This window comes from Mastacembelus armatus, chromosome 5 (genome assembly GCF_900324485.2).
Source record: "Mastacembelus armatus chromosome 5, fMasArm1.2, whole genome shotgun sequence".
In the NCBI taxonomy this organism is placed as follows: Eukaryota; Metazoa; Chordata; class Actinopteri; order Synbranchiformes; family Mastacembelidae; genus Mastacembelus; species Mastacembelus armatus.
This window is the reverse complement of record NC_046637.1, coordinates 25,067,540-25,085,122: the sequence shown is the minus strand read 5'-3', so window position 1 is coordinate 25,085,122 and position 17,583 is coordinate 25,067,540. Positions and strand designations below refer to the sequence as shown.

Below are 17,583 nucleotides of genomic sequence, written 5' to 3'. Positions count from 1 at the left end.
TTTCACATTGTATTGTATCTATTATCCATTATTGTAACACGATAAGCTTATTATACATAATTTCTTGCAACTAAACCATGGCAGAGGCAGAGTCCTACAGAAGCCAAACTACAACCATATTTGTAAACTGTTTTAAACAGTGTGTTCTCTAGACATTTACATCCAAGAAAAGTGAAATGCATGGGAGGGTGAAAGGTTGACACGGAGGGTGTGTTTTTCTTGTGCAAGGAGGGCAGTCTGTGGGTGTAGAACAAATCTATACTGTATTCATACAGCCCAGGCACTTTACTTGACCCCTAGCTTGCATACAATGCAGCATCAATCTAGACTAGGGGAAACAATGGTTATATTTTTAACAAATCTTAAGCTTAAACCCCTTCTCAGATTCATTTAGCGATGTAAAATGCATGATGGAGAAGCCGAAAAGAAACTGCTTTTTAAGTTCCTAAAAGCCTGGAGGTTTGAAAATATGTGTGACAATTTGTCACTAAAGAAAAGCTGAAACAGGCTGACTGTTTTCCTCAAGGACATTCAAGCTAGGATGGATTGTAATAAGGAGGATATCCACACACATCTTGAATGAAAAAGTATTGCCAGTGAGATGAAATGAAAGGAACAAGTGGATGATATCACTAGATGACAGAAGATGGGAGGAGTTAATGAGGAATCAAGGGGTACGAGCAAGATAAAAAGACAGGGAAGCTTAGGAAGAGGAGATGGAGAATAGATGATGAAAAACGAAGGAGTGAACAGATGGGGAAGGGACAAAAGATGCAATGTAGAGGAAGCAATAGAGAAAAATGTGGAGGTGGAAAGAGGAGGCTAATCTGTTTATAAGAGAGGGAGAGGAGCGTTGAGTAAAGCATAGCAGCACAGTGTTATTAAAGCTGGATGATGTATCAAAAAACCTTTCACTAGCCCTTCATCACTCTCTCATCTTATTACCATCTTGTGTGCACATTCTTATTACTCAGCTGCCACATCATTTGGCTAATAGCAATATTTAATACATTATACTGTGTATGTGCTTTCATACATGATGATGGTGATATAAACAGCCATGTATAGTAAAGTTTATACTAATTTATAAATAAGGCTCTCTTCATAGCTTCAATCATCTGTTCCAAACTGTAGTGCTGGCATTGCTTTGGTGCCGGATCAATGACAGGGCCAAGAAGGATAATTTTTCCCACCAGCTGCTGAATTATTTAGGCCAGGATTTCCTCTGGGGAGATTCCTGCTCAGCCTGCCAGACTGACACAGCGAGCATGCAGCTTGGCAGAATCTCGGGATCATAACAAATGTCCTAACATCATGGATTGTGCTGTAGCCCATGTCAAAAGAGGTCTAGTAATGGGCCCCAGTACCTACTGGGTAGAACACACTGAACTTCTTCCATCATGTGTTTTTTTGTGTGATTGGCAAAATGTGATGTACTTTTCGTTTAGCAGATCGTAGATGTGTATGCAGATGTATTTTGTAGGTGAAACCCTTTTTTCTGACTGAAAAAGTGACAAGAAATTTCCAGCTCACTGCCTTTACGTCTTTACACCAGGTGTAAATCCAGAAAGATTAATGAGATGAAAAGAGAACTGGAAATCAAAGTCAGCCCATACTGTAAAAATAATATCCTTAGAGAAAACATTTTGAAAGTGCTTCAAAGTAGGTCAGTGTAAAATGTGTGATTGTTTGAGTAAAGTGGATCACTGAATGAGTATCTCAGGGCCAGACATACCTCCACTGCTTGCCCTTAAGACATGCTCCTTTAGCTAATGAGCTGCTGTAGCTCTCTCAGAAATTGCACTTTAATCATTCACCATCTTTCAAAACATGCAGTAATCCTAAATAATGTAAATGCTGAGATCTAGCTGTCTGCCAACATGACATTTATAATTTTACCATCTTATTTTAGTGTGTTATCATTAAAATTTACTAATAAATAAAAACAAGGTACAGTAGATGGGAGTGTCAATAGTTTTGTGTGTATTTGGTAAGAATAAAGTTCTGCTGAGAGAAAAACCTCAGGGATCAACATCGTTATTACAATTTATCCTGAGGTGGTGCCTGAACCAAATTTCATAAGATTCCATCTAATAGTCAATGGGAAATTTCATTCCAAACCAAAAATGTCAGAACCATGGTGAAAAATGTCAGGGGATCACAATAGTCAGCAGGATGCATCATCTGAAAAGCACAAATGTTGGTAGGTTACCAGAGTTACTGCTAGGTGATCAAATACACACTACTATGTACAAAAACTGCAGAAAAAGCTTAACATAAATTGGACAGGCTCTAAAATATGACAAATGACACTATAAAAGCTCATAACAACTCAGTTACTGAGCGAAAACAAAAACCTATTTGAAGGCGGTTTCATCTAATAAGATGAGGTCTAATAAGAAAGTACTATCAGTTCAGTAATGCACGAATCTAGGGACTAACTTGTTTTGAGAACAGACAGAAAAATGTGCACACAACTGTATTTACAGCCAATCGTTGAATTCAAATCCACTGCAATAACTACCCTAAACCATCACAAAAGCAATCATATCTTTATGAATGCAGCCAGGAGAACAAGCCATGCAGCAACACAAACACACACACACACACACACACACACGCACGCACGCACACATGCGCACGTACGCACGCACACATGCGCACGTACGCACGCATACACACACACACACACACACACACACACAGATTTTTCACTCATCCATTATCTATTTTCCTTCAGGGCATTGGTAGCTCCATAATCAAATCCAGTCATCTCACCCACACACTTTTCACACATCTCCAGCTTTGCTGTACCACACAGAACCATCTTGCCCAATCACTACATCCTGCACTGGGGGGCTCAGAGCCAGCGCTGAAATAGCTCTGTGAGCTCAGAATAGGCAAACAATTTCATATCTACTCTGCGGAGTGAGCTCAGACATGCATCACTCACCACAAGATGCTGACTGGCCTGTAGTTGGTAAAACTGGTATTATAAACAATGACAGCACCAGACCTTTTTTAAAAATTCTTTTCTCAGTCTTACTTGAAAAACTGTGAGATTAATTCAATTGTCAGAATTTATTTTGAGGCTGTGGTGCCAAGTGTCAAAAAATCAACTTTAAAGGTTCCACAGATACTATATATGACAGATGTGAAAACTGGTTGTCACCTCAAATTAACTTATACTCTGTTTCAGCAAGTAAAGTCACAGCCGCTTTAGTGATGCCTTAAATTAAAATAGCGTGTTCAGTTTGAAAATGCTGCTGCTCAGTGTGTTCAGCTGAAAATCCTATCAACATAAAACATCTTATATGGTGTGGTTAAATTGGATAGATAATTAATTTGTTGGGTAAGTGCTCAGACACGTGGGGGGACTGCTATGATTCTGCTCACTGACTCCATCAAATGCCAATAGAGATATACAGGCAGATATGCTGCTGATACCTGCTGCAGGTCAGACTCATTAGCTGATGCATCGCACATATTGTTTCTAATTTTAAGCCCCAGAGACTCAAATTACCATCATCCTGTCAGGAAAAATATGTGCGTGTAAGACGAAGAAATTTGTAATTTAAGGATGACTTGAACTACATGCAGAAAAGTTCTTGGGTCCAACCAATTTACTGAGTGACTGAATGCTCCTTTAAAGAGACTTTATCTTGAAAGTCTTGGCAACAGTAACAATTCTTGCTGTTGGTTCCCAGTAAATGGAAGTATCCAATGACCTGTGTTCATTGCCAACACTGGCATGCCATTTAAAGCAGATTAGTTCATTGTATTCAATTAGGATGCATTAGTAGCAGTGGATAGGTGCTAGTGCAAATGAAAAAGGACCATCTTTCTAATTGCCAGGTGATGGTAGCTGTCCACAGCTGTGACTCACCTTCTTCAATTGCTCTGACTGAGAGCTATTAAGCTCCCATTACTCCATCACATATGCCGAGGACAGATGCTTCTAGTGAAGCACAATGGGGGCAATTCACACAGTTAAATGACTGTTCATGCACCTGTCTTGTTTATCAAAAGATTTTGATTCTCAGAGTTTTAGCCATTGTTTCATGTTTTATATTTAGGTTTCAGGTGAAAGAGATAAAATCTTTGGCAGGCATGTCTTTGAGATGACTTTGGAAACTTACCAGACACTATAATATCTGTGCTGGAAAAGGCTTTTTATCTGCTATTTCATATAAGCTCTTTCACAGATATGTAGAGAATATATTGAACCTCAGAGGGCACAGAAAATCGGTTAGTAAAAGGGCTTAATTTGTGCATTTGGTATTTTTCACTATTTTTTAAAATTTTCTTCATTTTAGGAAATTGGGATGTGTGTGTGTATTCACTAGCAGTACTTCCAGTACACTGAAATCTTTTACTGCATCTGGTCTCATTAATGACAATATTTGTGGCAATAATCCAGCATTAAAAACTTCGTCTGGTGCAGTATAATCTCCTAATCCTTTATAAGAAAAGTGAAAAAAAATGTTATTTACTGTCAGGCTGTAGCTGCTGGTCGCTTACTTGTAATTACTGTACATCTAAGCTTTAAACAGGTCATCCTCCACAAATACTGCATCTGGTTTTCTCACAGATTGCATTCGTTTGCTGAACTCTATAATGTTTATTGCTTATTAGTTTGGTTTGGTTTGTCAGTAGCCCTGGCTGAAAAGCCAAATGACTCAAATTATAAAATAAAATAATAATACTCATGAGAATCAGACTGCAATCTCTCAGTCTTGTGTAACTTCAATAAAATGCTAATCAGGAAAAAGAGACAAGCAAGTCACATACCCTGGTCAAATGCTAATAATGGCTCCCCCAATTAAGCAGGTAATTCAGATGACCCATGATTCACCACATGCAGATCAAACCTGAAGGAAAACTGAGAAACCAAGTTCTCTGCTCACCCTTGTAAGTAGGAACAGTATGTGCAAATCCTTGGTTTGAATATGTTTATCATGGGAAATGCAAACAGATTGCATTATTTGTTACCATGTGTAATTTTAGTACATTGATTGTTTTTATAGAATATGCAGTACACTATTCTTCAGGCCCTGTGTTTCAGCACATTTGATTTCAAACACATAAGTGTGAAGTCTCAGCTTTAATTCAAGTAGGTTTACATCAGTATAGAAAAAACTGTGTGGGTGATATATTTACTTTAACACCTTGTTCTAAAAATTTAGGGATGCAAAATTGGACAGATTCACATTATATCAAACTCTTTGTATCTTCCCTGGTGATGCTGTCCAAGTAGCTGCAATCTAAGATCACTATATTAACTATGGTTACTGTGAGATAGCTATAGACAGTATAGGGACAGGGGATTGACAATTGATTCAATTTACACTGAGCAGGTATTTGGCATCAACAATGTTCATGCAACTTATACATTACAGATTAGTTTTCATTTGCTTTTTAATTGTTTCCCTTTTTAATGGTTTAACCAGAACAGAAAAATGAAAACAACTGAAAACAGTCCATTGTTAATGAAGACTGATTATAATGAAATGTTATTGACTGATCCATCACATCAGCTCACTGGTGCACAACTACAGAAACAAGATGAAAAATAGGCATTAATGGCTCACTCTCCTGTTGCTTCTGTCAGGAGCGAATCATCAATAAATGCCAGTCTGCCAGTTCCACTGGCAGTCATGCATGACCTTGCCATAGGAGAACCAGCGCCACGCTTGACAGATGAGGTGGAGAACTTTGGGTCACATTGGCTTCAGATTTTGCTCAAATCTGCTACCTCTGATAGATTTTTCTATATTTGATCTTAATTATTATTTTCTCCTCCACTCTACCTTTTCAACTCCCAGTCAAATCTGAACCACATGTGAGCTCCTTTCAGAATAAAATAACATTTAAATGACACACAGCTGCACATGAAACATCTTGTAGAAAAATGTCCAATTACTTTTTAATCCTTGCATTTTGAGCATTATGTGTTAAAGAGCTATATTTCACAATTTCACACACAGTTCTTTCTGTACAGATGTAAATCTACTCAGATTAAAGCTGAAACATGTAGTAGAGATTGTTTTTTCAACCTAAAAGCACAGAGTCTGAAGAACAAAAGTGCTCTCCTGTAGTGTTTGGTCTTCTCTTGCAATGTAGACGTGAACAGTGGAGCGTTCATCCATCACAATAAAGCTAGCTATAACATCACTGATGGGGCTTGAATAGACCAAAGTGACATGATGGAAGCTGGAAGGGAAAATATCCAACTGGCTTTCACAAACAGAAAAACTTCTTTTAGGATGTCAGACACAAAATGCTGCAGTCAAATGGCTGGTAAATTATAGACTGTAGTGAGAAGATTCCTTTTTAAAGAGTCAATTACACCAAAAATATTTACTTGGGGAAAAAAAAAACTGTAAATTTCAGACGGTGTATTTTACAGCAGACAGTAATTTAAACAAATACGTGTTTTTTTTTTCAAATGATTAGTGAAAACAAATCCTTAGTATTGAACTGGAACTGAAAAAGATAATTATACAATCTGCTGCTTCACAAGCATAGGTTATATTTCAAGGCTTTAACAACAAACAGAACCTATAGCCCTCTCTCCAAAGCTAAAATTGAATTTTGAGTTATTTAGAACAGAAAGAGACAGAGTGTGTTTAGGTGGTGCTCTAGTTCCCTCAGTCCTTCACCGATAAATTTGACTTTGTCTTTCCATGACTCCTCTGTTCTTGCCAGTCAGCCAACAAGCCGTCAGCCAGAGAGCACAGATCAAAGTCCCGTTTCAGCCTCTCAGCCACTAAAGCCAGCATGACAGCAAACATCATTAACACTCACAGAGAGCGTTACCCTTCTTATTTTGGACTTAACATCACTTACGTTCAGTGGCTGTCGACCACAGCTTTACCAGGCCTTGTTTGTTTTCAAGGAGATTCTCTCACCCAGATGTAGGAGCTGTAGGACATTTAAGCTTGATACAAGTGCAGGATGGAAGAATTTGATGGCTACAGGAATGAGACAGTTAATTCTCAGCAGCGGAGCTGACAGAGCTGATTATAGCCATTGCTGTGTGAAGACGCTGACAGCTGAACAGTGCTGCTGTCAGGGCAAGAGAGGATTATTGGGTGTCAGGTGAAGAGTGACAGATAAAAACCAGCATCTTTCGAATATCATTTTAATGAATGCAAAAAGGGTTGTGGGGTCTTCTTCAGGAGCAAAGATTATGACATTTTGTTTTATTAATATAAAAACAAGCACTTAAAGGAAAACATTGCTTTTAAATTGTGAATGCAAGCTACGGTGTGACATTTAATGTTTTCAAAAAGACAACTTTTAAAAAGGCAACAAAAGAGAACTGGACTGGAAAAGCTAGTAAATGGTGCTCAGAAATTGTTTGCTGCCTACAATGCATTCATCCAAGGTGTTAGTAGGTAGGAAGGTAGGTAGGTAAGAGGATAGAAAATAATTGATTGGTTCTGTCGGGACAGAGAAAAGAGCGCTTCATTCTGTAACGTGTCGGAGTGGCCTTTTAAATGCAAACACCTCCAGACCCACCATCATATAATACGCTTTCTGCAGATCAATGCAGTCTTGTAGGCAGAAAGAGAAAAAAAATGTTTTGTAAGCAGAAACATCAACTCTGGTGCATATTTAATATGTACTGCTTCTAAGCCTCATAAAGTCTTTTAATTTGTCTCCCAAATGGACCACTTTGCTTCTTTCCAAACAGCTTTAACACACACACAAGTGACCACACAGATGTCTACTGGGTTTCTGCAAAACAGAGGTACCAGCGAAACACAAGAGGTGGAATAGAAAAGTTGTGAGCTGATATTACCAGATTTTGTGTAATGGTCCCCAAGTGGTCAGGTCAGTGTAGGAAAAGGTAGGAGTTAGAGAGACTCATCAGGGTTGCAGGCGTTAAGCGTGTCATGGACCTTGGTGCTACTCAAGCTTAATAACACTTCAGCGTACACAGAGTAAAACTTTAAGAAGTAAAAGGAGAAAAATCTGTGTGGTCTCAAGAAGAAAAAAATCTCATAAGTGAAAACTGTTCTACTAAAACTTCAATGTATAAGCTAAAAGCAGTATATTACTTCAGCTTTAGTAAGTAAGGACTGTGAAGGTGGTGGGAGGGGGAGGTAGAGGTGGTGTGGTGTCCCATAGGACTGCACAAAGCTTCAGGCCAAACAATAGATCATCCTGGTATTTGTCTCTCTCTCTCTGGGTGTTTGTGGGGGAGGAGTCATGTGCATGTTTTAACCTTCCATCTATTTGTCTTAATGAGTGACTTCACTTCATTAATCAAATTCCTCATTGTCTCTGTTGGTAACGTCTCTCGTCTTTAATCTGTCTTTTCAACTCAGTTCAATTTAATTCAATTCATTTGTGTAGCTCCAATTCACAATAAAACTACACTTCAGTTTAGAATCTAATTATGGGCTCCTCCTTTTTTATTAGGATTAAGGACGTTTATCTGTGATATGTTTGGCCAAATTTACCTAATCGTAAAAATCTTTTCTCATAAAAGTGAAACAGGTTTGAAAATACATATTTCATTTTTGTTGCTTTTCCATGTATGTTGTTAGTTACATAGAATGTAAATATTAACATTAATTCCTTATGGTAGTGCCCTAGAAATAATAACTGGCTTTTCCCTGCAATTAAAAAACAACATTTCAGACCTTTCGCAGGCTTCTCAAAGACTCACAGATTGAAAGAGCTCGCCAGCTGCAGCTGATAAAACCTGCCTGTGACCTGTCATTACTCCCGGCAAATCTGTTCCAAACTAATAATACGAAGCCTTCTGTTGTCTCAAATCGAGGATCCTGTGCTTCAAAGACTATTTTTAAGGGACAGTCTGCAATGAACATGGGTGCCAGGCCACAACACCAGCAGTTTGAGATCTGCAGCTCTGGGGCACCAAGATGGACAAGAGAACATGCACATGCACAGGCTTAATAAATAAAAAGTAATAAGTACTTCAGGAAACTTACAACATTATTGTGCCAATCAAGCAACCACCTAATAAGATCATAAAGATTCTAAGTATTTTTTAAATAGCAAAACAATCCAGTTAATTTAAAGCAGCTTTTATAAATATTTAATCATAAATTTTATGAGGTAATGCAAAGATGAGCCTAGAAGAGAATTATCACCTGAACCTGCAGCTACTTTTCACTTTACAGAGCTGTATAGCAAGTCTCAGCTCATTGTTTAGCTGTCCAGGCTACAACATTACTGTTCCGATTCACTCTCACTGCTCTCAGGATTGTTTTCAGCCGCAGCAGGCAGCTGTTTTCACTGACAGGCTCTGAAAAACCACTGTACCTGCTCAGCACCACACAGCAGACAGACACAGTTCAGCAAATAGAGAACAGAGTGGAGCATTTAGCTGCTAAAGAGCCACATATTTATTTCAAAACCAAAAATAGAGCTAAAAGTGAGTGTTGGAGTGTTATATGTGGCTTACACACTGTACGTTCATGAAACCAATCAGTGCTAATTGCTGGATGTCACAGTATCAACTAAAAATGTTATGATAGGTCAATGTTCCACATGTTTCCAGTACCCCAGCAAAAAAATGTTATTACAAGTTTGCTTACTTTGAAAGGACCATTATTCCTAATTCACATCTCATAGAAATGTTGCATCATATAAATGACTCATCTGTAGTTCCTGTGCCATGATAATGAAACAAAATCACCTGCAACATTACTGTCTGTCTGACTGTAGATTCTTATACATTATCTGAACATGCTGGTCATTTACTTGTCATTTCTTAATGAATTAATTTCCCCGTCCACTAGTTGCTGTGCAGTGACAAGCATGCCCACCTTGCCATGTTTCTCACATCAGTCTGTCTTTGTTTTCCTGCTCCCTCAGCATGCACACTATTTTTCTCTCTTTCCCGGCCTCTGTTACTCTCTCCACATCTAATTTTCTCTAACCAGCTAAAGTCAGTCAGGCTGTGTGATATCAGGCAGTGTGCCCACACAAAATTACTGTCAGCATGTGTGTGAGAAAGGGAGAGTGTGCACTTGTTTTTGAGGAGGAGTCATCTGAAACATAGTTATGTTGTGGTTTGCAAAGCTGAGTTTATGTTCTATATGCCACTTTGTTCATGTGTACACCAGCAGTGCTTAAATGTGTGTTCTGAAGAGAGGAGAAATTAGAGTGATGATAAGCAGTGGTGTTGGATTTCCAGAGGGCTTTTCTGCACTCTGATGCTTTCATAGCTGTTCTAGATGCTGAAGCCAGAGTTCTCATAAGCACAAATCTGTTTGCAAATGCAGATCATTCAAACATTTAACTGAGAAATGTAATCATTTGCAGTGCCTCATTTCATGAAACAAGCCAAGGAATATACATACAGTACCTATGGTTAGTTAGCAATATTGTTAGTTTTAGAATATCAGATATAATAATATAATATAATATATATATATAATATAATATTAGAGTAAAATTCATCAAAAAAATTCATTATCATCCATCTTCCCCTTACTGAATATCTTCGATTAGCTGTCACTCAAGAAAAGGACAATCCATTAAAGGTTTAATTGGTTCTCTCTGTTTAACGTGCAGTCGATATAAACTTTGACCCAGTGTTTTCTGGAAGTCACACTTCATCCTTCCTGACCTTTATTTTTTCCATAAGACTCATGCACATACATGTAAAATGCTTCTACTGATATTCTTATACAACTAGCAGATATACTCTACTCTTAGAATTAATGTCTAATTAGAAACATGTCTTTTACATTTTACTTTTCAAATCAGCCTTGTCTGAACCTGCCACCATTTATAACTAGTTCAAGATTTTGCCATTTAGCTGAGCTTTAGTGGAGCAAAACATCTTGACTCTATGGTCCAGTCTGGGCCCAGTTTGTGGCATTCCTATAGCATTACATCCAAGTCACAGAGCTAAACATTCGTTTTTCTGAAAACATCCAGTTTGAAAAATCGGAGCCTAGTTTAACAGTTTAAAAGCACTTGATTCTCTTCAGTAGTTTGGTCATTTTGAGATAGTTTGAGAATCCTCAAACATGTTTTTAACTATCTGGATGAAACATTAGCTTGGTTCCTAAGTCCTAAGTCTATTTTTCAATCCAAACGAAGGTGGGAGACTGAATTCTCATATCTCTCTGTCTAATTTGTATAAAAATAGCTGAAATTGGAAACATTTTTAACAGTTATAATTGGTAAGTTTAATGTTACTTTGCATAATTTTGTGTTTTTACATGAAAATACTGCTATGATATTTTCTTGTGTTGTTCAAACTAAGTAATGATTTATGTTGTAAATTGAGAAATTGCTTAAAAACCTTTTTTAAAGTCCATAGGTTGGAATATTTTTCATCCAGATAGTTTTTAAAGATTTTAGGAACCATGTTGCCACAGTGGTAAGTGTTGTTAGATGAGTATTTATTTTTCAGATAATCATTTGCATAACTCTGACTCAAATATAATCTAAATCATGACATTCAGGGGCAGGTTCAGCCACTGTTCTAAGTTGTGGCAAAGCAAATGTGACATACTGGCTTTTGAAACTCACTTGGTAAAAACCTATGGAGAACACAGCTCCCAGGAAACCCAAGTCAGCACTGTCAGCAGCTGGTGCTTCTCCATTGAGTGACCTACTCAGGTGACCACAGACATTGGCAAATGGCTGTGGACCACATTAGATGCATAAGTACTTCCTAATATTGTTTGAATTGACTGGACACTTAGACAGTGGAGCGGAAATGTAGTTGTGGATTGTGATAGAGGGATTGAACAAATGGATGAACTGAGGACTGTATGTGGGCTTTGTGGCTGTAGGATTTACACCTCCGCTTTCCTGTCTACATGCCAATTGTACCCTTCCCCCTTCATTTCTCAGTAGGAATCAGACCACTAACTAACAAGCCCTGTGGGAGTGTAGAAGACCAGTTTAAGAAAAACCACACGTCTGATTTTGTCCCCCAAATCTCCTTTTTCTTCTTGCTGTTGCGTCAAACTGTTTCACTGATTTTCTATTTCTGCCACAGCTCCTGAAGGCCAAGCTTTTCCACCAAACGAATGTGCTGGAAATGACACGTCATACATAGTGAGCAATGTGAACATGCTGGCAAATGCATCCCAAGGACTCTTGTCTCTTACTATAGAAAGCATGGTTGAGGTTAACTCAACTTCAACTTCACCTTCCTGCACTGGCCTGAACAGAATGCAAATCACTAATACACAATCGCTGCATATGAATATATTTATTATAAAACACTGCAACTTACTCTCACCAAATCCTTCAGTCTTCTCCCCCCTGAATGAAAGACAAACCAGTTCCTATCATTTCCCCCCTATTTTACTGATCCAGTGCCCACCCACTGCTCTCCATTTATCATTGGTCCTGATAATAATACATTGTCAAAAGTGGGGGGTGTAGTGGGTAATAGGGGGTATTAACCCAGAGGGAACAGCTATCATTATGGTTCTGAGGTTTTAGAGAGTGCATATACTGTACATGATGACAAAGGGAGAAAAATGAAGACCCAACAGGGAGCCTCTTGTCTTCAATAGAAATCTGACTCACACATCTGTACAAAGGATTTCAAGGATTTGTGAAGCTTTTAAACTGTTATTAGATGTGTTTGAATGTGAAAGATTAAATTGTTTATTCCTTCTGCTGCAGGAATGCCTGCTACAGCAGCCCAGATTACAAGTCAAGTATATTGTATGTAGGAAAATAGGAGGGAAGGTTAAAATAGCAACCCTTTGGACACTTGAGATGTACAGCTCATCAGGCTACCAGCATATGCACAGTATGCCCCCCCCCCCACCAAATCAGTATGTTTGTGTGGAGTATGTGATACACACTGTCTCACTCTCTCACACACACAAGCAGGAGTAGGCATCAGCCCTCCCTTTGTCATCTCTTCCCAAACTCATCTTCTTTTTAGTAGGAGGCATCTTCACTGCTACTCTGTGTGTCTGTCCAACACACATCAGCACATCAGGCAAACACTCATGTGCTTTGTCATAAGAATCATGTGTACAAATGCAGGGGTTTCTCAGAATGGGACTCATCATATACCTGAATGGAGCTTAATTGTGCATCACTGAGGCATGTAATCCCAATCTCCTCATCGTTACAAGATGAAAAATACAAAATCCAAAGCAGCGTGCAAGCCATCCTTTATCCATCAAAACTAATTCTCCACTATCACCCACCATTTTCTACACAACACAAACATACACTTGTTCATGCAGTAAATTGAAACACACGCATTTCTTACCAGGTTCTGTTATTTATTTATTTTTATTCTGAGCCCAGAGATATGGCAGTGAGCTTCTGTGAATGTTAGAAAGCCCATCAATAATACACACACAGCTTGTTATAGCTCAGACTCACTCTGCTTCGATGGCTCCCCCAACTTAAAATGAAATCAAAGCATCAAAGACCAGAAAGATAGTGTTTGTGTGTGTGTGTGTCTGTGTGTGTGTGTGTGTGTGTGTGTGTGTGTGAGGAGGCTCACACATGCCATTACTGACTTGTATGTCTGAGAGGTGAAATGCGTTGAAGGCTGTGAGTGACTGTTTATCCTCACTTCACAAGCACTATGGGTAGATTCATTCTGAATAATTTTCTGAAAAGGAAATAATTTGTATTGGAAAATATCAAGGTCAGGGACTTAGCACTGTGTGAATGTGATGGAAACCTTTGAAACTTTAACATTCAGTACTTTGTAAAGAATGTAACAGAGGAAGAATAGAGATTTTCAGTGCAGGTGCTGAAAGCTGCCATTGGTACAGTGACTACAGTACATGTTACAGCTAGAGATGCATTTAATATATAAGCACCACCATGAATTTTGAGTGTAAAACCCAAAAAAGAGTAATCCAGCCTCATTCAGGAGCTCAGAGTCCTAGACTCTTATATTATACTTTGACCCACATAAGACGCCTGTTGTGTTATGGCACAATAAATATGAGCAGGTATTATAATAACACTTCAAAGTGCCCACACACCTTTGGTTTCTCACAAAAACAGAAGTGAAACGCCTGCATGAGTGAATCACTGAGGACATCTTTAAGAAATATACACGTCAGTCGATTAATCACCAGAGCTTTCTGTAGAGAGTCTCATTAAAAAACTTTTTCATCTAACAAGTCGAGCAAAGCCGCTGTGCCTGCCCTTCTTCTTTTGCATCTTGTTGTTATTGAGTTACACCTATATGAATTTATTCTAGATCACATTCCAACGGAACAAACAAGAAAATCCCACAGAAAGGGTGGGGCGCTGTCACAACTTTTCCACCATGCAGTCCGCACACCGAACTTTCCTGACCGTGGATTGCGCTCTCCGCGCTCTGCGGACGCTTCAACTTACCGACAGGACACGGTGATTTCTACTTTAGTGGCGGGGATGTTGCCGGTGATCGGGTCGAAGTCGTACACCGATGACATGTCCTCCAGCTTGTCCATAACATCTCCCTCCATCATCTCCATCGCCAGAGCTCGGGGTGGTTCGGGTCTGATCCTAGATGCGCACAGCCTGGCGCCGACGGAGCGCGTCGAGTCTCCGGTTCGTCCAGAGACCAGATCAGAGACCAGATGGCCTCCGGTCCGACCGGGTGAGGCAGCCACTTCACCAATGTTGAAGCTGGAGAGGAGGGAGGAGGGGGCACTTAGTGAGTGGACACCCACAAAAGGCAGAGGCGCACTTGGTTAACTGTCCATATAACGTAATTCAATTTTTAAAAAATGCGGGGACAGTATCTGAGATTACTGTTGCGCTCTCACCGACCGATTCTCCATCACATGGAGAGGTGGACTGCTCTCTGCGCTTTGTCTTCAGTCTGTGCGCACAGCAGAGAGTGTGGAGAGAAGGACTAGATACACTCAAGCCCACCCACCGATCCTCCTCCCACAATCAAGTACTGGTAACCCTGCCCATGCCCCGGTGCTGCTGCTGACACCCTGCAACACGCTCTGTTCTGTACCGAGAGTGTGTGCAGTGGTAATTAAATTAGGAACTGAGGCAATTTAATATTCGGCTCTTTATTTCAGATGTGGTCAAAAACTGTGGCGGAATCCTTCTTACCATGGTGGTCGGGATCCCCCACCAGTGCGTCACAGAATCCAAGGTGTCTTAACGTGGTTAACGGGATAGGAAGGCAGAAACAGATATAGCTTGATTTTTTTCTTTTATGGCTGTGTTTCTGTTTTTCTCACCAACCTCCTGTATATATTTGGATAAATCCACACAAATTTACATACCCCTGGCACAATTTGAGAAATATTGGCAATGTCTTAGAAGATAAGCTACAACTGACCAATGCAGAACATCACGATGACAACTGCGACTTCTAAAGATACTATTTGACCACTTTCCATATAAAGAAAAGTTTTCTGCATAATCATTTATGTTTATTATAAATTACCAGTGTTTCGGGAAATTGTGCTAGAGGTTAGTACATTTATGAGCACAACTGTATATGAATAACTGCTCTAACTGTTCTCAGCCTATAAGAAGGAGTGTCAAGTAGTAGCCTTGTTTCAATGGGCCACCAGTCGAAAAGATTTGGGAATCCCTGCTCTGGAAAAACTTCAGAAGCAAACAAAGCAACATTTCAGCACCTCAAGGCTGGACAGCTCCCAGATTCAACCCTTCTTATCAAAGATGGTGTAACTTGGAGTAAAGTTGTAAATAGCACAAAGGTGCAACTAATTTTTGAAAATTCATAGTTTTTTGTTCTTACCTGATTTAAAATCAGTATTAATTACATGCAAGGGATTACATAGAGATTTAATAGTCACTGTCCATCACAGGCCTGTTGTGTAGAGCTAAGACCTGCACTGTAAACCACATTGTAATGAATATGCTAAACTGGTGCAGCTGCCTGCCAAGAAAGTGATGGGTTAGTCATTTTTGGATAACTGCAGTTCCTAAATTAAGCCATGTTTATGTGTCATTCTCTCTTTACTGCCTCACTCATTCTGACACCCAGTAGTCCACATCTGTCTCTCTGGCCTTTTTCATGCATAATCAGAAGCCTTACATGCACCTATATAATAAACACACAAAAACACACACAAAAAAAGAAATATCTTGCTGTCTACCATGGACTACTGATTGCATCTGGACACAAATAACATTTCAGCTTTAAAAACTACAGTTATACTTTTTGGTCAATATACCTTAAAAACAGAGACATCCAATGTCCTTGTAACATTGTACCTTTTCTATCTGTTTCTCTCGCTCATCTCTCTCTCTGTCTCTCACCTTCACTCTCACATGCACATCGCACACACAGCTATAAACCATTTTACCTCCTTTCATAAATGGGTGCAGAAGCACACAGCTCTTTCCTGCATAGAGCACCTAGCGTCTGGATTCTGGAAATCAATTTACACCAGCACAGGATGCTTCTGCCCACACAGCCCTCCAGCTTAAGATCACACACAAACACACACATACACACATACACACATTCACACACAAGCTTTCTTTCAGACATGCACATCAATGGGCACATATAAAAACAAATTATTTTCTCATATGTCACTGAATGACCCATAAACAGAGATATAAAGAGACACACATATCTACATGCACACACCTTTTTTTTCTCCAGAGTGATTCATGTATTTTAAGGGCTTGCTGTTTAGTGTGGGTGAGCACGTTATTGCAGATGTTCCAAGCAGAGGGTTGGCAGGAGCAGGGTCAGTGGCCAAAAAAACAGGAAGGGGAGGAAGACCTTCACAACAGCTATTTTGCCTGGAGTAGTATCCTGTAGTATCAGAAATGTAAGCATCCAATACAAAGTGTCTTTATGCATATTCTCATAAACATGGATTCAAGAAATTAAATTCATATCAAATATCTATCTCAATCCTTTTTTCTACTTTGATCTTAAAATAAGCGTACCATAGAGGGACTGATGGCTGAAACTGAGTGGCCTAATGTTTTGCTCCTTTGATGTTGATAAATAGCATTTTTTTTAATTTATGTATATTTGTTGTGTGGTTTAGTCATTTTACCCCTGGTGTAAAAATCAATACTGTTTTATCCATCAGAGTTAACCTTAGCAAGTGAGAGAGTGAGTTCTGAGTACTTTTGTAATTAGATACAGCACTCTAATCAACAGCTGACAATTTCAAATAATTGGTGCAGGAAGATTAACACTTATTAACGCTGAAAAACATTCTGTGCTAACATTGCTGGTTGACAAGAAACGGTTGTTTGGGACTTTTGACTTTTTTTTTTTTTGGTCTGGCATCTTCAAACACAGATCTCTGCAAAACCTTAAAGGATATATTTCTATATCTGTTATGTAGTAAACAAAAAAGAACAACTGGAAAGGATTGAGAGTTTATATATTACATAAAGCTGATGCCTGAAAAGAAAAGCTGTGTCATGGCACTTTCTGAATGTCTCAAGGTGCCAGTGATCAATAGCAATGGCCTATGGAACACTTGAATGCTATTGCCTTCCAATTGCAATGGACTAGGAGGTGGTCAATGCTTTGTACTGCTTGTGACATTAATAACACCATAGGGGATTCAATTGTCCCTTTTCCTCGTTGTCTGTCCTGTTCTCTCAGCTTCCTGCAGTTTCCTAAGCACTAATTAC

The 17,583-nt window shown here is 39.1% G+C and overlaps 1 protein-coding gene across 4 annotated transcripts in view; it reads right to left on the bottom strand.

Annotated features, from left to right (window-relative positions):
• Nucleotides 1–17,583, bottom strand: part of cpne5b (copine Vb) — a 108,229-nt gene that overhangs the window by 84,061 nt on the left and 6,585 nt on the right. For 2 of the 4 annotated variants that reach the window (XM_026306805.1, XM_026306804.1), the window contains exon 1: nucleotides 14,338–14,456. In XM_026306805.1, the coding sequence (XP_026162590.1) occupies nucleotides 14,338–14,456 (119 nt within the window). Of the gene's footprint in view, nucleotides 1–14,337; nucleotides 14,457–17,583 lie in introns of those variants that run through there. The other 2 variants (XM_026306806.1, XM_026306807.1) reach the window with 2 other exon arrangements.